The sequence below is a fragment of the Nelusetta ayraudi genome, unplaced genomic scaffold, assembly GCF_046127955.1.
Source record: "Nelusetta ayraudi isolate G7.1 ecotype Tasmania unplaced genomic scaffold, CSIRO-AGI_Nayr_v1 ptg000015l, whole genome shotgun sequence".
NCBI classification, from domain to species: domain Eukaryota; kingdom Metazoa; phylum Chordata; class Actinopteri; order Tetraodontiformes; family Monacanthidae; genus Nelusetta; species Nelusetta ayraudi.
In genome coordinates, this window is record NW_027466065.1 from 127,770 (window position 1) to 148,907 (window position 21,138).

A 21,138-nucleotide genomic window follows, 5' to 3' on the forward strand; every position below is an offset into this window, starting at 1 on the left:
GAGTCTCCCACAGGGTGACTCAAGCCCCGCCCGCTCGGAAAGAGAGCGCGGAGACGCCGGTGAAGGCAGACGGCCAGTGGCGGCGTCGGTAGGTTCACTCAGACCGACTGTGGCGCTGCGAGGAGCGGAGGCAGCCAGCGGTGCGCGGCGGCACTCAGGTTTTGGAGACCCAAGCGCAGCCATCGCCGTTCAGAAACACCCCCGGACCTGTGTTTGAGCGTGTGTTTGTTTGAGTGTGCGTGTGAGTGGTTGTGACGCACAAACCAGGACCGGGACTCTGGTCTTTGGAGACAAGCAAGAGGAGGAGGAGGAGGAGGAGGAGGAGGGACCGCCAAGTTGGGAGATGCTGTGAGTGCGCGCAAGGAAGGATGCTCGCCGTCCCCCAGTTGTTGTGGTTGTTGCTATTGTTTGTGTTATTCCGCCACAAGTTTGGACATAGCAGCAGCAGCTGTGTGTTTCCGTCTGGACACAATTAGAAAACGGACGTTTTGGGTTTTTTTTTTTTTTTCCCGGCGTGTGTTCCCCCCCTCCCCTTTATTCTTCTTCAGTGGGGAGGACAGGAGCGAGACACGGCCACGCGCCACAGCGCGTGCGAACCAAATATGACGGCCGATTTTGGCGCTGTCGCGCGACGGGCGCCGACTGTGCGGCCGCGCAGCCGGTAGAACCGCCGAACCTCGGCCCGCGAAACCCTGCCGCAGGAGCCCTGAGCGGGAAGCGCGCGACCCCGCCGTTTGAGCGGGTGAATGGGAGAAAACTTTGAGAGCTTCGGCCGGAGACGCACTTGTAAATAACTGCCAGCACCCCGCGTGCCCTCCTCTCTCCCGCAGCTTCTCCGTACTTTCAAAGAAGCGCGTGGCCGCCGTTCAGCATGACTTGAAGCAGCGCGTGGAGGTGAGGAGGAGAAAAAAAAAAAAAAGAGAAAAGGGGGGGTTCTTCCATCAACCGGAACTAGATTCAAACGATCCAGAGCTGGGTTGTTTTTTTTTGGAGGGTTTTTCTTTTTCTTCTTCTTGTGTTTCTCTCGCCGCCAAAGAGACGGACGTTCGGCCACCCGGAAAGGATTTCTTCTTCTTCCAGCAGCTGCAGCGAGTCTGAGGCCGGTGTGTGATTTGACTGACGGACACTTGGGGCTCGCCCACCTCCCCCCCACTCCCCCCACGCTTCCACACTTTCACGCGCGCGCGCGCGCGCACACACACCTGGACGCCTTGTGATGTTGTGCCAGCTCGGGCAGAGGTGCGCGATGGAGGTGCTGCTGCTCGCCATCCTGTCCTGGGTCTCCGTGTGGGCAGAGGAGAAGATCATCTTCGACCGGCACGCCGTCTACTGGAACAGCTCCAACCCCAAGTGAGTTCAAGTGTGTGTGTGTGTGTGTGTGTGTGTGTGTGTGTGTGTGTGTGTGTGTACAGCCACCTGCCTCGGCTTGCCGTGCTAAAGCCAGCGGACTGAGCTGAACATGCTGTCTGGACGGTTGCCTTGCTGGTTTGTTTTTGTTTTGTTTGTTCTGTTTGCTTGTCTTGGTTCAGTAGGAGAACATTTAGCTCTCCGTTTTGGACTAGGAGGATATGAGAACCAGCACGGGTGCAAATAAAAGTGTGTGTGTGTGTGTGTGTGTGTGTGTGTGTGTGTGTGTGTGTGTGTGTGTGTGTGTGTGTGTGTGTGTGTGATGCATATGCTGTTTCGATGCACACGGAAGCTGTTTTTTTCGGGGTCTCAGACAATGAGGGCACCCTGCCTCCCCCCCTCTCCCCCACCTTCCTCTCTGTCTGGAGAACCAGCCGCCTCACTCTCTCTCTCTCTCTCTCTCGTCGCTCTCTCACTGACACACACACACACACGCACACACCTCTCTCATGGCTAATTTAAACAACCCTCTCCCCTGTAAACACAAGTGTGCGTGATTGCCCTGCAACTTGTGCACCGACCGAAAAAGGAAAGAAAAAGAAAATCTAAACGCACTTTGACAAAAGAGGAAAATCCCAGCGTGCACGCGCAAAACAGACGTGCACGTGCACATGCACAAACAAAAACAAAAAAAACACAAAAAAAATACTGTGCACGGACGTCGGTTGTCTCTCATTGACATGGGGCAGAGCGCACTGGGCCCGTCTGTCTAATGGTTTGTGACAACCTGGCTACTTTCTCTCCTCTCTCTCCTCCTCCTCCTCCTCTTTTCTTTCTCTCGCTCGCCCCCCCCCCCCCCTCCGCCTCTCTCTCTCTCCCCCTCGCTCTCTTTTTCTCTCCCAGGTAGATAAATAAACAGTGAAAGTGCTTCCTCTCGCTTGCTTATGGCTGAATTAGTCCTAACTAACAGGCTTGTCTCTCTTTCTGCATCAGCCAAGCGCGCGCCCGCACACACACGCTGAGACGCACACACACACACACACACGCTGGGACACACACAGCACACACACTGAGCTAACAGGCCCGCCGCCTCTGACTGCATCACTCTCCCACATAAGACTTCTCAAATATTTAACAGGCAAGGGGGAACATTTTCTCCCTTTCTCGCCGTCTCTCTCTGTCTTTTCCGACTTTGTTTCCCCGCTCCGTCTTTTGCAACACACACACACACACACACACACACACACACACTCAGAGAGAGAGAGAGAGAGAGTCAGGCAGACACACACACACCTACGCATTGCAAACGTCATCGGGTAAATTTAAGCTGTATATGGGGGAAGCGCATCAAAAATGCATTGCTGCCAAAGCAGAGGATCCAGACTGTGGAGCCCAGACGAGGTTTGGTTCCATCTCGGCGTTAGAGCCCAGCACTGCAGTCGCTCACGCTCGTCGTCGTCTTCTTCTTCTCCTGCTGCTGCTGCTGCTGCTGCTGCACACAACACTGTTGTTTCCAGCTTTAATCTGAACTCAATTCAAACTTTGCAGACCCCCCGGTCAAATCTAATGTGAAACCTTTTGGTGTTTTATTACAACTTTCCTCCCGCTGACCCAGTTCTTTGGGTCAGAGCACTGCAGCTCTCCAGTCATGTCTAATGATTGACTGTGATGAACACAGCGTCCATGACCCTGTTTGCAGCTGGGTCATGCATACAGTTTTTCTGCTTGGATTCGGGAATTTGTCTAATTGTAGTGGGTTTTTTTTTTTCTTCTTCTTCCCCGACTGAACTGTGTTGAACATGCTGATGTTATTCCGGTTTTCTGGAAGTTGGTTTTTGTTTGTTTTTTGTAAAACGCCACATCTGGAAAACCTTACAGCATCTGTTTAGAGAACAGTTGCAGCCATTTCGACGTGCACGCGGCCGCACGTGAACACGAGTTCTGGTGGCTACGACTTCTCTTCGTTCGCCATGGCAGAGGTTTAAGTTACTCATTCAACAATGTATTTTCTTCAATAAGGGCAAAACCCACAAAATTTATGGATGTTCTCTGCAGGTGATGCGATTTGCTCTTTTGTTGCACCTTCAGAATTTAGCAGGCAGCGTCAGGAAAACCCCCTGCGTGGGCAACTTGATTTCGGGGATTTTAGGAGACGATTTTCCTCAAAACCCCTTTTTCAAAGTTGCTTCAAACAATCTCTGCTTTTGTCTCGCTGCTTTGAAAATCTTTTCTTGTCCTGTTTTCGTCATTAAGAGTGCGGACTTCCCCTTTCAAGCCCAATTTAGCTCGTGGCTCACTGAACTGTTTCGCCTCTGCGAAAAGGGGGGAGATTTCTTCCCTCCTGGTTGCAGTCGGTCCAAGTTCATCGGCCGGCCAGAAGCTCGTCTTCGCGAAGCTTTTTTTGGTCCGCCGTGCTGTCATGTTGTGCTAATATTGGTGAAGAAATGAGCTTTATGTGTTGAGGGAGAGGTGCCATTGTGCTGGCAGCTTCTTCAAAGAAAAGAAAAAACGTTGACAAAGCTTTTGTTAAGTGTGTGTGTGTGTGTGTGTGTGTGTGTGTGTGTGTGTGCGCGCGCGTGCACGACTTGTGCCATTTTGGGGGATTGAAACGGCTCTGAATCTTGCACGAATCTCCACATTGTCCTAAAATGAACTCCGCGAGTCCGCGCACTATGTTGGAATGCATTTTTTTTTACGTAAAAAAAAAAAAACGTAACGTAAAAAAACGTGAAACGTAAAAAAGAAAAAAAAAAAAAAAAAAAAAGTCCTTTGCAGATGTCTGACGTAAGGCCCCTTTAAGAGCCGCGCTTCCCCCTGCGGACGCGGGCTCGTTTGCGCCGCGTTTCCCCCTCTGCAGGTGGTGGTTTAATTTAATTGCCTCAATTAATGTTTGTCTTCTTTAACCTCGCTCGGGCTTCGCTCCGCTTTGCTCTCATGAGCCTTTGTGGGATTAATCACCCATCACACTGACGTGCTGTAATTGTTTCTTCTTCTTTTTTCTGTTTTTTTTTTCTCTCTTCGTGAACCCGCTAATTAATTTGCGGCGACTGTACCTCGGCCAGGTCCGTTTAGGATTTACGTCGACGTCAGGCTCACCCTGATCTGTTTGAGTAAATAAAAGCCGACCGGTGGAATATTCCAACAGAGGGGGGGGGGGGGGGCGCGTGTTAGATGTTAGCCAAAGCCGCCCCCCATCCCTCCCCCCCTTCTTTTTTTGCAGCTCTGGCTCTCAGCCGCTGCATCTCTTTCAAGGTCTCGCTAAATAATAGAAAATGTATGAGATTATCCAATTCAAACAGATCCAAACCCTCTGTTTTTTGGGGGGGTTTTTTTCGTCTTTTTTTTTTTGTGCGTGGTCACGGCCGGGCACACGGCGCCGCTCCTAGCGCCGTCCATCCGCGCAAGCTAACAGGAGTGGCGTAAAAAAGAAATGCGGGTAAATCGCGACCCGGGAGATGGAAAATTCGAAGGGGAAAAAAAAATGGAGAAAAAAAAAGCTGGAAATCTCCCAAAAAGAGCCGCATAAAAGGATTTATGCCACATGCATGAAGGAGTACGGCAGGAGAAAAAGGCGCATGCGCGCACGCTGGCGCTGGCTAGATTTAGGTCACAAACTCACACTCACATACGCAGAATCACACACAGAACGGTTGCCGATTGAGGAGGTTGGGCTGCTGCAAATTTTCTATTTATTCACCGATACACACACACACACACTTGGCGGTAAGTGGCCAAGTGTGGAGTAAAAAAAATTCTATCCTTTTTGTCCTCCTTCTTACACACACACACACACACACACACACACACACACACGCTGAGCCCCCTTCTGGTTGCCAGGCCCATATTATAAAGCTTGCAGGTGAGGTGGCTTTGTTCACCCCGAGCAGCTAATGTGCTCAGAGCAGTGGGCTCTTTCCTTCACACCCGCGCACACACACACACACACACGCACACACGCACACACACTGTGGCTCAATGGTCCAGAAGGAGCACCTTATCTAATCCCGCGGTTTATCCTTCAAAAGACTTTCTTTCCTTCTCTGTCTTTGTTCTCGCTCTTCATCTCGGTGTCTTTGAGGAACTCCATGTCAGTGAGAAGCGCCCGCCGGTCCACGACACTCTACGGGACAGAATCTCCTTGGAGACACACACACACACACACACACACACACACACACACACACACACACACATCCTTTCAGTCCGAGGCGTCTTGCGTGGAGCACTCTTGCACAAACTTTCAACTGTTCTGTGTGCACACACACACACACACACACACACTCACACACACACACACACACACACACACACACACACACAGTCTCTGTCTGGCTATCGTGTCCCCTGTGGCACTCAGTGATATGAGTTGTCACTAGCACAACCTCAGCCTCGCTACACACACACACAAACACACACATGCACGTACACACACACACACACACACACACACACACACAGATTTGCATCCAATTTACATGGAGACTTGTAGTCACCTCGCCGCTCAGTTCCTGACAGTTTGTCAGACTCCAACCTGCCCCTGGGTTGAATCCATCTTCTACCACCGCCACCCTCTCCACCTTCTCCGTCTCCCCCCTCCGCTCCCCACCCACCCCTCCTTCTCCATCACCCCCCCCCCCCCGGGATGTGCTCTGCATGTTTTTCCCTCCTCGTGCTGGACCCTTCGCAGGCAGCAGTCGCCCCCCCGGGGGGATGGGGGGGTGGGGGTGGTGATGGGTGTTTGCAGCTTCTATCTGTGCGTACACGCCTGTAGCCGCGCCGCATCGCGAGCTTCCCCTCGTCTGCTGCGGGAAGGCTTGCGAGCGGCAGGAGTCACGACGGCGGCCCTCGTCGCGGAGGTGATACGTGCCGCCGGGCTCGGCGGGAGGAGTCGCCCTTGCATAACAAGATCCGGCGCGGCCGGTCTTAGTCATCAGCACATTTTCAATATAATGATTGGGCAGACGGGCGGGAGGAAGAGGTTATTAAATATTTACGGGTGAGAGGCTGGGAGAGGCTGTCTGCTGCCATTTAAAGTGCAGCGTCGGATCCTTTAATTAACCATTCCAAAACACAAGACAAAACTCTTTGATGGCTTGGCTCCTTGGCTCGGGTTCAGGGTGCGACAGACGAGCAAGCGGCAAACCCCAGCGAGGAAGTGAACAGCGCAGCAACGATAATTTGAAATGTTTTACGTCCGTCTGTCTGAGAGACGGATCGATGCGAAAGTGAAGGAGCGACGTTTTGTTGTCGGCGCCTCCGTCTCGGCTCGTTGCGACAATCTTTGAGCCGTTTGTTTCCGAGTTCATTTGCTTTTGCCGCAGAGCGTCGTAATAAGGGAACCCCGGGGACGCGTCGCCGCACTCGCGCCGGGGGAAAAAAGCCGACTTACTCCCGTACAAATGAGATATTGATTCCGAAAAGTTTGGGCCGTCTCCAGTAGAAAGTGTTTCAACTCGCTCTCGGCGTTGCGTTTGTTGGATTTCCAGAGAGCCTTTTAATGCACACTTTGAAGAACGTGGCTTTAGAAAAATCCGAGGAAAGAGCGAAATTTGAAGGGGGGGGGGGAGGAAGCCTCCCTCTCGCTCTTTTCCTTTGGCTGCGTGCTAAAACAGAGAGAGAGAGAGACGTCGTCTTAGCTCGTACAAGCCCCGAAATGTCTTCTTCTTTTTTTTTTTCCTTTCAGCGGCGTGTGCCATATGAAACAGGAAGTTGCGCTGCTCGCCGGGGTTAACTCAGGCCGCTCGGCTCATCGCCGCTGGCAGCAAACCCCCGAGTCAGAAAACTCCAGCGTCAGCACGTGTAATAATTAGCCGTGCAAATCTGTGTCAGATTGAGAAAACGTCTCCCCGACCCGGTGATTTTTTTTCCTCCACTTCTCCGTGGCAGCGGTTCGCTCCTTTTTACTGTAGGATTATGGATTTTATTCTTCCTGTTATTAAGGCGCTGGCTTAGAATCATAATCCTTGTCTTAGAAATGATTTCTCTTTCAAAGTAGAGTTTTGAGGAGAAGACGACCAAGGCGGGGGAAAAAAAACAAAAAACAAAAACATCCTCAGGCAGAGTGAATAAAATCACACCTTTCCTTCCACCCCTCCACCCCTCACTACCACAACCCAACAACCAAAGTTTCTTCAACACCAGATTTTTCTTTCTTTCTCCCTCCTCTGTAATCCTGCCCTGGGAGTGTGTGAACGCACTTGGAAATCTCGCCGCTTGATCTGCCCATGGGAGTGTAACAGTGTGTTCAGTGTGTCGGCAACCTGAATCCGAGGTGCAGTGCCAAGTGTTTACTTTGACACACACTCACACACACACACACAACACGTTTGATTGTTCACACGGAGGTTCAAAGCGTGACGTTGCTGCTGCTGCTGCTGCTGCTGCTGCTGCTGCTGCTGCTGCTGCTGCTGCTACTGCTGCTGCTGCTGCTACCTTCCGCTAACAAGGCTTGTTGATGGTTAACGAGTGCGGCGGTGACGCGGCTGATGATGTAAGGGCTCGGAAACAACCTGGGGAGATCCCAGGAGTTTTTTTTTCCTCTCTTCCTCTCTCGCTCGCTCTCTCTCTCTCTCTCTCTATCGCCGGGAAGAATGAAAAGAGCGCGGTGGACAAACGGTCGGGGAGATCTGGAAGGAGTCAGAGAGGCCGACAGACGGTATGAAAGAACGGAAAGCATGAATAAGAGGGGACAAAATGGAGAGATACCAGCCCGGAATATGAAAGATGCCAAGGGTGCGTTCAATGCATAGGGAACACAATGGGCAATTGTCATTCCTGCTCCGTGCCGGCTTCGGCTCCCCTCCCCTCCGGTGCTTCTCCTCAGGTCCCGGCAGGGCGCGCTGATTGTGTGAGCGGCACAGGGAAAAAAAGAGAGAGAGAAAAAAAAAAGCCGGAGATGAAGACGAAGAAGAATAGGAATTCTTTTCAGTTTGTGTCTCACCCCTGATATTCTGATGGGACTGCGGCGGCGGCGGCGGCTCGAGCTCTCGCACAAGACCAGCTGGAGGCAGATAATAACACGGGCGGCGCTGCCGGGACACGACTCGGACCGAGAGAAAGAGAAAGACAGAGGAGTCGAGAGGAAAATAGATGCACTTGAAGGATTAGGGACACTGGTGTTTTATGTTGTTGATGTTGTTGTTGCTTCTCAGGGAAGAAAAACAAGTTGAGTTTGTGTCGCAGTGGCGCTACAGCGGCGGACTGTGAACGCCTGGATGGTCCCTGCAGGGGGCCGCAGGTCGACCTTGAGCGCAGGGGCCTCAACACAAGGCTTCAGCAACTCGAGCAAAGGGCCGACTTTCCATCATCGGAAAAACCGTCACCTCGTATTTTTTTTATTCGGAAACAACGAGATTATTCTCTCCTCGCCAGGCGGCTAAATGGCATTTTGTGTGCGTGCGCGACAGCCGCGACGACAACAACAAGAAATATTTCTCATCTTCATCCAAATGCGATGCGGGGAGAGAGAGAGAGCGGTAGATCCCCGGTAGACTTTCAAACAGTGGGAGTGGAAAGTCAAACAAAAGAAGCAACGAGTGAGAGTCATTTGCATTGTAATCCGTCGGACGAGGGAGCGAGGAAGAATAAAATCAAATCATCTAAATCCCATTCAGCCCGGGCGGATGATGCCCGGCTGCCTCGCTTTTCATGGGTGAGGGGGTAGATGGGGGGGGGGGGGGGGGGTGAAGGAGGGGGTGCGGCTGAGGAAACGCTAATGGGGGGAAAATAACAAGGCGGATGTCCGTCGCCTCTTCGTTCCTGATTCCTCCCTGAGTTTGTCCGTGTGTGGCTCTTTAATTTATTATTATTGATCTATTTTTTTCCCCTTCCGCACGTGCAGGTTTTATGCCCTCTGACCTGCCAAATAATAATCCTAACCCCCCCTCCCCACGGGGAGCCTAATCCTGAGCTAATTCAAAGTGTGACTCAGAGAGCTTCGCATCCAAAAAAAAAGAAAAAAAAAAAAAAATGGAAATGAGAAAATTCCCCGGGCCTCTTGCCTTGACGCGCCCTGCCAGACAGGGTCGGACGCCACCAGGAGGCGATGATGTGGATCACTGTGACGCCACGAAGGTGATAGCGATGATGGAAGCGCGCAGCCGCCGGTGCTAATGGCGCGCCGGGGGTTTGGCTCGCACTTCCCGGGGCCGGGACGCGTCTCCTCCATCTGCACTCAGACGCAGTAAACACATAAATTAGATGCGGGATGGCGTTCGGCACAGTGCAGCGGTAATAGTTCACGCGGCGCCGCCAAGGGTACGGACAGCCTGAGGGACGGAGGGCGGCTTCTTTTCTTTTCTTCTCTTTAGCCATTTGCATTTTTTATTTTTTTTTGTTTTTTGGGAAGTTGCGAGGCCGCTCAGGAAGTGAGCGGAAAACAGTGGGGAAATACCAGAAGTTTCTTATTTTCCGTTTTATGGGGATACAATCGGCGACGGCGGCCGCGGCGCTAACGATGTTTGCGATGATGACACGGGTAATGGAAGCAGCGGGAGGCGTAATGGCAGCTGATTAAAATTTTGATGATTGGGGGTGGCGGGGAGGGGGGAGGAACGGGGGAGGAGGAGGTGAGGGCGGCGTCGACGGAGGAGGAGGAGGGCGAGGGCGAGGAGGAAGATTAGGAGGAGGAGGACGGCGGTCACGGCGCCGCTTCCACCCGCGTGATGTTGATTGTATCAACGCTAATGGCGGTGATGCAATAATGGCGGTGATTGCGGAGTGTTTACTCGGAGCGCCGGGCGCGTCGTCGCCTCATCAATAAGGATGACAAGTGAGGAAGAAACACCAAACAAGATGATTAAGCGGAGATAAATACTGGAATTGCGAGACGCGGCGTGCGGCGCTTTGCTACAGCGTGCGTGTGTGTTTGAGCGCACGCGGTTGCAATTTGCACGCGAGCGTCGTCGGAAGTGTCGACGTCAACAGTTTGCTCTTCGGAGCGCTGTGTTGCATACGCAAACTGGGTCAATAGTTGGCGTCCGATTGCGATCCCCGAGACATTTTGAGACTTTACAACTTTGTTGTCGGCAAAATTTGACGGAAGATGTGGGACGCGCGCGGAGCGAGCGCCTCATCGCAAATTTCACCGCCAACTCGAACCAAACTGCTCGGAAGAAAGCGAAATCTTGCGCTTGCGTAACGACGACAAGCCCTGACGGGAGGTTTCTTCAGAAAACATCTGCCGAAGGAGCTCCATGCATTATTCAGCCCATTAGAAAGCACAAAATCAGCTACATCTGGAAACGTGGAGGAGAAAGTGACCTTACAGCGCCCCCTGTGGAGCGTGCTGCTCTCTGGGTCCTTGTCGTGCCTTTTGGAGCCGTAGCCACAGGCCTTCCCGACACTGTCAGGGCTCAGCTCGATGCTAACGATAGCGCAGCTGCTGAAGCCCGAGCCTGATTATTAATTTACAGCATAACAGCTTTGTTTTGGTCAACATGCAGTGTAAAGGTAGAATATCGCATGTACATCAATCCATCTTCACTTCTTTACATTTCAGCCCAGGTGGCCTCCCCCCCCCGTTCCTTAAATCAGCATGTTTAGCCCTGTGTTGACAGCCTCCCACTGGTGGAGTGTGGAGACGCATCCGCAATAACTCCACAATTTGGCATTTCCCTGCGCCTCATTAAGTTTTAATAAACTGCAGGAACATTCCCCAGTCCCCGGCGAAGTGGCTGCTGTGGAAAGTTCCACAGTCGCGAGAGCGAAAAATAACATTTTGCATTTTGCACGCTGAGCTCGCATCTGACGAAAAGCTCAGCCCATCTCCCAGTTGCCTGTTTAAAAAGAAATGTGGAGCACGACTTGATGAAACCGAAGAAGAAAAATAACGCCTTCCAAAATTCCGAATTTCTCGAGAAAAATTCAAAGTTTTTCCCCTGCTTTCCTCCGCTCTGGGCCTCAGTGGAAAAGCCTCACCATCCATCTGCAGACAACAACACAATTAGCCCCCTGTTTACAGCCGTGTTGGGCCTCAACTCTCCTCATTCTTTGTTGGAGCTTTCGGACGACAGAAGCGGGGGGTGGTTTCAGAGGGGGTGGAACCAGGTGTTGTAGCTGGTCTTGCCCTCTGTGACGTCACAAAGGGCCGATTTCCAGAAGCCTTTGTTTTTCGCGCACATTTTTTTGGGAGAAGTCGGATACATTTGTTTTCAGCCGACGGTGGTAAAGTCAGTTTTGCGTCATACGGGACCTTGAAAGTGCGGCGTGTGGCAGCAGAACCAAACTCAAGCGCTGAGAGTCTGATGACCGGGCCGCTCGGTTTAAAGCTTTCCGTGAACGACGGCAACGATGGCGCTGATTGGTGCGTCGGCGGGTCTTTTGGTGGGGCGGCGAGGAAATTACCGCAAGCGGTGATTGCAGCGGAGCGACGGCGTCGATGTGAAAATAGCCGAGGTCAAAAAAAAGAAAAAGACTGATTAGTAATTGGCTTCAACCTTTGAAACGGCCACAGTGAGTCACCTCTGCTGTTCCGGCCCTGACCGTCGCCTGTAGCCACACACACACACACACACACACACACACACACACCCCTCGTCTCCTCGTCTCTCAACGAGGTTTTGAGGAGACAATCAGAACACTCCATTAACATTCTTCTTCTCTCATCTGTTGCCTCTCGATGGGAAATGAAGGACGAGTGAGAGATGTGAGAAAATTATTACCTCTTTTTCGGCGAGCGGAGGCTTCTCACGGAATGGAAGAGTGAAAATGAGGAGGCTTTTCTATTTTTTATTTTTTATTTTTTTCCCTGAATTTTTAATTTTTTTCTCTCCCCCACCGCGGGGCTGATGAGACGGCTCCGTCGGTCGAGGCGTCACCTCCGGCCCAGGCTGAGGCATTCCGTCAAAACCGAGCCAGAGATTATATTACCTCCACCTCTGACTTTCAGAGGGGTTTCCTGCGTGCGCATTTGGCTGCCAAGCATGTGTGTGTGTCTGTGTGTGTGTGTGTGTGTGTGTGTGTGTGTGTGTGTTTAGGTGTATCTCTCTCAAGTGTGTAAAGTGTGTTGGCTCCAGTGGGGAGGGAACAAGAAAAAAAAAAAAGATCTTTACACCGGTTTTGAAGAGCCTAATCAAAGGCTGGCAATTTTTTTCTTCTCCTCGCCTCTTGTGTACTTCTGAAGCAACTGCCGGCCTCCTCCTCCTCCTCCTCCTCCTCCCGCTCCACCTACCCCACCTCCAATTTTTTTCTTCCTCCCACCTTCTCTCATCCTTGATTACTGGAGGGGCAGCGGGGGGGCTCTGTTTCTCCGCCGGCCTCCTCCCCTCCTCCCCTTCGCCCCAAGACCCCCTCCGAATAAACACGAGCCTCTCTGCTGCCGCCGCCGCCGCTGCCGCTTCTGCTGCTGCACATTTTGATTTTTTTTATCATCCTAATGTGGGCGGCTGAGGTGAGGCGTCGTGCTGCCGCGTGTGTAGTCTAGTGTGGACGGGAAGTGACACGCACGTCATCTCGAGGAAAAAAGACGAAGAAGGAAAAAAAGGCCAGGATGAAGCCGAAGAGGGAAGAGGAGGACGGAAGAGACAGAAACGGCCGTGTATTTATAGAGTGGGGAAGGAAAAAAAAGACGGGAGGGGGAACGATTTTTTTTTTTTTTCGGGCTGCGAGGGAGGCTTCTGGTGCTTTTTTGAAAAGCGAGAGTGAGAGAGAAAAGAATCGAAGGGGGTCTCAGCTTTAACATCGGGACGGGGCTGCGTGAGGCTCTCAGCCGCCTTATCGTAACAAGATTAGTGTCGACGGTGACGGCAGGATGCGCTCTCAAGATTGCCAAAGAAAAGCAAAGGAAGAGTTGGGACGCTGATGGATGGATGGATGGAGGGGGAGATGGAGGTGCGTAGGGCAGGTTGCGTCGCGGTGCTGTGGGACGGATTGACAGGAGGTGTGTAGCGGCTGTCTGGGGCTCCGCTGAGGAGTTACAGGCTGTGGCATCCGCCAGTGGTGCTGAATACACTCCGTTTGATCAAACACACTTCAAACGCCCGCACTGACTTCCTCCCAGCGCGGTCGGGAGATGCGCGAGCGCGTGCGCGCGTTCGAGCGGGCGGGCGTGCGCGTGTTTGCTGAGGAAAGCGTTATTGATGTTTTGTTTATCTAAAAATGGGTCAACCCTCAGCGACTGCAGCGGCTGCAGCGGCTGCCACCTCCACGGATGCAAAATAACAAGACAACAAAACTCCAACTTCCTGGTGGGAGTGAAGTCGACGAGCCGTCCTCAGCGTGTGTCAGCGACTCGGCCTGCGACTGGGATCAGTATCCCAGTGCCAGCGGCACCAGCACGCCCACAATCCACATTAGCACACCCATCAATATCTGAGTAAAAGAAAGATATATATGTGTACATATGTAACATATGTATACATATATGTACATATATATGTATGTATGTATGTATGTATGTATGTACATGTTGTTTGCCGGCGATGCCGGCAAACAACATCAACAGCAACTACTACAGTGTGACCGATCAACAGGGCTCAGAAGAGACCAGCATGTGTGGTGCAAAAAGTCAGCGCTGCTTTAGCGGCAACGCTAGCCAAGCTAACGTCGGATTGGACAGTGAGCCTTGATCTAGTTTTTCGGCAGCTAAGCTTTAGATGACAAATGTATACATACATACATGTATATATTTACACACACACACGCGCACACACACACATATATACACATAAACACTAACAGTCAAAAGTTTGGACACACCCTATGAATTGAATGTCTTTTCTTTCATTCTCATCACTCTTGACAGTGCAGTTTCTCAACTGAAGGCATCAAAACTACGTATGAACACACATGGGATTATGTAGGAAACAATAAAAGTGTAAAATAAGCCTTTCATAAAAAGCACATTTAGAGTTATTTAAAGTGTTCTCTTTGCTGCATAATTACATATATCTTGTTCATATATTTGATGTCTTCAGTATCTATCTGCAGTGTATGTATACATATATATATATATATATATATATATATATATATATACATATATATATATATATATGTATATATATATATATATATATATATATGTATATATATATATATATATATATATATATATATATGTATATATATATATATATATATATATATATATATATATGTATATATATATATATATATGTATACATACACTGCAGATAGATACTGAAGACATCAAATATATGAACAAGATATATGTAATTATGCAGCAAAGAGAACACTTTAAATAACTCTAAATGTGCTTTTTATGAAAGGTGGATATTTGGAAGAATTTAAATATAAAACCTGTCTGACTTATTTTACACTTTTATTGTTTCCTACATAATCCCATGTGTGTTCATACGTAGTTTTGATGCCTTCAGTTGAGAAACTGCACTGTCAAGAGTGATGAGAATGAAAGAAAAGACATTCAATTCATAGGGTGTGTCCAAACTTTTGACTGTTAGTGTTTATGTGTATATATGTGTGTGTGTGCGCGTGTGTGTGTGTAAATATATACATGTATGTATGTATACATTTGTCATCTAAAGCTTAGCTGCCGAAAAACTAGATCAAGGCTCACTGTCCAATCCGACGTTAGCTTGGCTAGCGTTGCCGCTAAAGCAGCGCTGACTTTTTGCACCACACATGCTGGTCTCTTCTGAGCCCTGTTGATCGGTCACACTGTAGTAGTTGCTGTTGATGTTGTTTGCCGGCATCGCCGTTCTGGAGCGGAACGCTACGAGTAAAAGTAGCCTCGTCTGTGTTTCTCCTTTAGTTCATCCCACTTCAGTCCCTTTCTCTTTGGAAAAATCCCAATCCCGTGTTGTCCTGGCCGTCCCAATTGTCCAGTTCCTACCTGCGCCACAGCTGTGTGGTTGTACCAGCTTGTTAGACTCCCCTCCCCCCCTCTGCTCCTCCCCTTATTATCCCTCCCCTGCCACTCTCCTCCCCTCCCCTCCCCTCCCCTTTCACCTTTATTAAGTTATTCCGCATTAATCTCTTCCTACGCGTCACATCTCCGCTGCCCCCCCCCCCTCCTCGTCTTGAAGAGCCGCCACTCCTGAGAGCTCATTAAAGCCATTAGTCACAGAGTAGCCGGGGCGTCTCTCCTCCCGCTGACGACGATGATTGTCTGCTGCGCTGCTGCCGCCGAAAAGGCAAAACGAGATGAAAAAATGAAGGAAAAAACCAAAAGGCAACCTCTTGGACCGGTCCCGCGGCGTCTCGTCGGGGTCGCCTCCTTCTGGGCGAGCTCCGCAGCGGTGGGCTTCTTCAATTCTCCTTCATTAGAATCAAGCGCAGCGCCTTCGCCCTGTCGCATGAAAGTTTGATGAGGAACATTATTGAAGATTAGATTGCTAAATTATTGATCAACAAGGTGGAAAATCCGCGGGGAGTCGATTAGGACGCGGGAGCAGGGGAAAGTGTGTTTGCGCGCAGCGCCGCGCCGCGGGAGCCGGATCGGCACTGCGTGCATCCTGTATGCAAGCATGTGCAGCAGTGTGTGTGTGTGTGTGTGTGTGTGTGTGTGTGTGTGTGTGATCGGGTTTGTGTCTTTTATCCCGCGTGCGCCGAGGGAGTTGGAAATAAAATAAAGATGTAATATTTAAATTGAAAAATAAAAAACGCAACGTGGGCGGGCGCTCGGAAACGCGAGCGACGCAGGCGGCGCGCAGGTGACAGCGCTGGAGTTTCACAGCAGTCACATCCCCCTTTCATGTTAAGCAGCGCGCGTTAACCTGCCGTCAACGTGTCAACGGCTCAGCGTAGGGAGGGAAAAAAAAATATACTAACGCGCCGGGTCCCTCCGACCTTCTCCTGATAGTGGGTACATGATGGAGACATAATTGAGTTCAAAGGTCAAATATTCCACCTTTTTTTTTTTTCAGACATTCTTGTCTCAACCTGGCCTTCAATGAAGGAGCCCAGCATGAATAATAATAATAAAACCCTCCATTGATCTTCATAAAACAGAATATTTAACCTCCTGTTCCGCAGGAGAAAATGCTGAGTTTTGTCTTTCTTCCCGCTGCAACTGGCGCTGCATTGGCTTGGTGTGAGTGAGGCAGCAGGCAGCACTTTGTGACATCACCGAGGGCACGTTTTTAGCACACGCTCTCTGAAAGCAGGAAAAATTGGCAATGTTGGATTTTTTTTTGGGGGGGGGGGAGTTCAGACGCCACAACGTTCCTTGATGTGGGACATTTGAATCCTGCGTCAGGCCTCCAGCGCGTCGGGAGGGCAACAGGTAGGGGGGGGGCCCGCGGCCAAAGCCACGCAACAGGACGTGCGGAGTGCAGCTGCGCGGTCGGCTGTGGGAGGCTGAGTGTGGCAGCGCGCTGCAGAGGTGTTAGATTATGTGAGAATTAAAAGCGGCGAAAAGAAAAAAAAAGAAGAAACAACCAAATGATGCATGTGTAGAGCCAAAAGAAGGGGGGGGGCTGTTATAATTGGTGGGGGAAGAGGTGTGTGTGTGGGGGGGGGGGGGGGGGGGGACGAGGAGGGGAGCACCTCTGCTCCCTGGTGGGTGGGGGTTGGGGGTCACCTTGAAACCGGGGGCTCAGGTTGGGGCCTCGTCAGCCGCATCTTAGCAGACACTCAGCAAGCAGGAAAACAGGCGGGAGCAGCTGAGCACCGAGGCCCAGCATGTAAGGCATGTAAGGACCCCCCCCGCCCCCCACACGCCCCACTACCATCCCCCACCCTACCCCCTCCCCGGTTGACATCGCGAGGCTTTTGTTGTTGCCTCGCGTTGTCGACTTTCCAGCCGTGCACGAGACGCGGGAGGGACGGCGGCACATCTCTGCCAGAACAAGACGCGATGGGCTTACATTTCAGCCATCCTAAAAATAAATAAATAATTAAGACGACGTGAAGAATGGGGAGAGTGGGTGGGGTTATGGGAGGGGAGAGTGGGGTGTCGTGATTAGCTTCACCAGATTTTTGGCTTTTATTCCGCTCCAGATGGCTCCGACTCAAAGTCTTTCGAAAAATTCACATCTGACAATGCAAAAATAATGTTTGTGGGTTTTTGTTCTTTCCAAAAAAAACGTGCAAACTCAGATTAAAGTCACACGATAATCAATCAGCGTTTAAGTGTCCCTGCGCTGTGATGTTCTACGCTCGAGATTAAAACAACGCTTAACACCCATTTACTTTTTCTTACAAATCCTCCCTTCATCCTCTTGCAAGCAACACTTAAAGGTCCAATATTCTACTTATCTTACGCAGCTATGTCAAATATCCTTAAAGCTCCCTATGGAAAAAAAACAAACATGTTGAGCCCTGTGTTTACAGCCTGCAACAGAAACAACCAAAGCTGCTAAAGCGCTGCTTTCTCTGACCTTCCTCCGTGTCGTTTGCTGCTTCTTCTTTTTTTTTCCTTTGGTGAGTGACCTGTGATACTCGTTTGCTCCTCGTGATGTTTTTCTCCCCGCGATGTTCCTCGTAAACAGCGAACGCTACTGCAGGCGACGGGACGAGTAATATCTAATTCTTTCAATTCTTTCTAATAATGCAGCGCGCCACCTCCAGCGGCGCCCCGTCAGCCTCAGGTCTCCGACTGCTTCTTCTCCACTCGACCCCGCGTCTCCGCTGCAATTATGCCTGGCTTTTCCTGACAGGGCCTCCAGTAATTGGCAGCGCGGTGGATATCCACGCTTTAATTTGAGGTGAAGTTTTTTTTTTGTATTTTTTTTTTTGGAGGGGGGGCGGGGGGGGCTCTGCGTGGCCACAGCGTGGATCGCACTCGACGGGTTTTATATTATTTTTTCTTACGCGGAGGCACCAGGATATTTCTTTCAATATTCTACATAGAGGAATACACACACACACACACACACACACACACACACACACACGCTGCCCGTTCTGCAGCCCCTGGCAGCAACCGGTGGATATTGGAGTTCCTGTCGCCTTTCTATCATCCGACCTTTGACCCCTGACATCAGCACACTGCGTATTTGCGGCCCGTAGCCTGCAGATGGTTGTGACGATGTGATACCGTCGCTTCAGCCCTGTTTCCTTCCCTGGTCTGGCGCTCGCTTTTCAACTTAAGCAGGTCTCCCGCCCCTGCCCAAACGCAGCCCTGTGATTGGCCGATCACCTGTTCGCATTCAAGGTCCAGCATGGAATATTTGGCTTGATTTATGATTTTTATATTGGTAAAAGTTTAATTGACTGCCCATAAATGCATTAATAAAAGTGTATGCTAGCAGTACAATCATAGTAAATAGGTGTTCCTGGTATACATGGAGCAATAAGGGTCTTGTTCCTAGTTAGCCGCCATCCCGTGCCGCCATATTTTTAAGGGAGCCCGCCTGACAGTGCCCTAAATACGAAACGCACTGTCAGGTGGGCTTCCCTAAAGATTTTACACACTGGACCTTTTACAAGCAGCTTAAGGTTGCACCTAGTAAAGCGAGGAGGGGGGGGCCAGACCGGAAAAGGGAGAGCGTCAAAAGCCGTGAAAAGCGGCTCACCGGAGGCCGCTCGGCGGCTTCACCGGCTACTTTCCGGCGACGGGATAATAAATCCTCGAGCGCTCGTCCCTGGCGGGGGGGGGGGGAGGACACCGAGTTTCCACCGGTGGCAGTTAGCGCTCTTTTATATGGATGCCCTCCCCATTGATGGCCGGCCCTAAAACGGCCTCATGCCGGAGCAGCTGGGGAGCGGCTGGGCAAATAAAAACACTGTGGAAGTAATGAGGAAGGTGCCTCCCCACTACCCCTCCCCCTCCACCCACTGCCTGCTGTCCGTCCTCACCATCCTGCATCCAAATGATTCGCAAAACTCATTTCAGCCCTTGTTTTCCGAGGCCGTGCGCTCGAGGGGCCGTCAGGACGGGGGAGGGGCGAAAGTTCGGGAATAATCCGAATCCCAAATAGCTGCGGGCGAACGGTCGCGGATCAAGTGTGTCCTCGACAGGGGCGGTACCGCCCGGGCGACACGGCCTCGGGCCTCGCCGCCGGGCGAGCTTCAAGGCGCCGTCAGAACCAGGATGCGACAAAATAATACAATCGAGGAGAAGCGGGAATATCGCGACAGGTGTGAGATGCAGAAGGAGCCGAGTTGATGTTTTGTTTTTCTGTTTTTGCCCCCCCCCCCCACCCACCCACCGCTCTCTCTCCGTTTCAGTCGTTTATTAATGAGTATTTATCTTTTGTCATTCGCCGTCTCTTTAAACGTCAACCTCGCCGCGCCAGATGGAGCGTCTAATCTGACTCATTTGATGCATCCATCTGCCCAAAGACCCAGAGGAGGAAAACAAAACTCGAAAAGCGGATCGGACAAACTTCTCCGTCTCGATCGTCGATGTTTTTTCCGCTTCTTTTCCCGGCAACACCGGACACGTGTCTGCCTCCTCGGAGTTTGTCTGAACTCCTGCCAAAAGCCGGCTGATCGTAAGTCAAACAGTAAAAAAAAACCTTTTGGGAATTCCCTCTTTGTTTTTTCTCGTACAGGCAGCGATAAAGTTAAAGCATCTTTTTTTTTAAACAATGCTGATTGGTTGCGTAACTCTCAGACCACCTACAAACAAACAAAAAAAAAAAACGTATCTCCAGGCTGCAGCTCTGCTCGGCAGGACGAGCCTGTGAGAGTTCAGACGTCCGGTCTCTGGCTGAAACTGGAAAATAGGACAGAAACCACGGAAGAGCATCCAGGAACGCTGCACCTTTCTGGGGAAATGAGGGAAATCCTGAGACGCATTCGCACTGGGACCGCCAATATGATTAATTTCATGCACCTAAAACAAACACCTTTGCTTCTGCTCGCAGCTGTAAGGCGCAGCTGCATTACTTACCGTCATGATGTCACTGAGGTGTTCTTAGCTTTTTTTCTTCCCCCTGCGCTAATTTAAAGGCTGCAAAAGTTGACGATGAAAGCAGATTTCGCAAAGGCCCCGGGAACAAAACGCCTAGCGTGAAAAGGTGAACTTTGCGAGCGTTGTTGTCGAGCACATTCCGCCGCGAATCGGAGGAGCGGAAGAAAAAAAAAAAAAAGAAAGACACCAGCCGAAGAATTAGAAGGAATTTCGCCGCTTTTCAAAGGCGGCCGGATTTGTGGGCGGCTGTTATTTAGCAGAGCTTCTGCATCCATTGTAGTTTGTTTATCCTTTTATATACAGAGTGGATTTCGAGGTCGCGGAGTACCACACATGTGGGAGTGGAGGGCGGCGTTGCAAGGGGGGGGGGAGAAATGCAATCTGATTGGTCAGCCGAGATAAAACAAAAATCAAAAAGATGCTGATAGTGGCTCCGTTTTCTCTCCGAACGGCCAAAAACAAACCGAGAGAGTCCGAAGAAATCAGATTCGGGAAAAGGTGAAAAATGGATGAGAAAAACCTCAAAGTGTTAGAAACCATCCGGCATCGCAGGGAAAACAAAAACTGGCGGGATGCAGTTTATTTTTATTCCTGTGGAGCCGACGGCTCGCAGACAGCATGCAATTTTTTTCCCCCCGGTGACAGTCGGGACCTTTTCCACCACGCTCGATTTTTGGCCGCCGCCTCTGCCGAAACACACAGGTCTCTTTCTTCAACTCACCCCCCCCCCCCCCCCCCCCCCCCCCCGAGCAGTTCCACCTCAACCCCACTACGTCCTCCCTCCCCCCTTCACACACACACACACACACACACACACACACACACACACACACACACACCTAGCCACCCCCTCCCTTCCTCCTTTGGTTTTGGGAAGTTAAAGCAGAAGGAAAAAAAGAAGAAGGAGCCAAATCCCCAAATCCCCTAAAAAATCACTTGCACAGTGTGTGTGTGTGTGTGTGTGTGTGTGTGTGTGTGTGTTTGTGTGCACGGCCCCTCCATCTGCAGAG

General features: G+C 50.8%; 1 protein-coding gene across 1 annotated transcript in view; it reads left to right on the forward strand.

The window, feature by feature from the left end:
• Positions 1-257: 257 nt before the first annotated feature.
• The window catches only part of LOC142886196 (ephrin-A2-like), a 79,316-nt gene continuing 58,435 nt past the window's right edge, over positions 258-21,138 (forward strand). The window contains exons 1-2 of the mRNA XM_076023159.1: positions 258-894; positions 1,037-1,350. Of these exons, the coding sequence (XP_075879274.1) occupies positions 1,217-1,350 (134 nt within the window). The 5' untranslated portion in view covers positions 258-894; positions 1,037-1,216. The remainder of the gene's footprint in view (positions 895-1,036; positions 1,351-21,138) is intronic.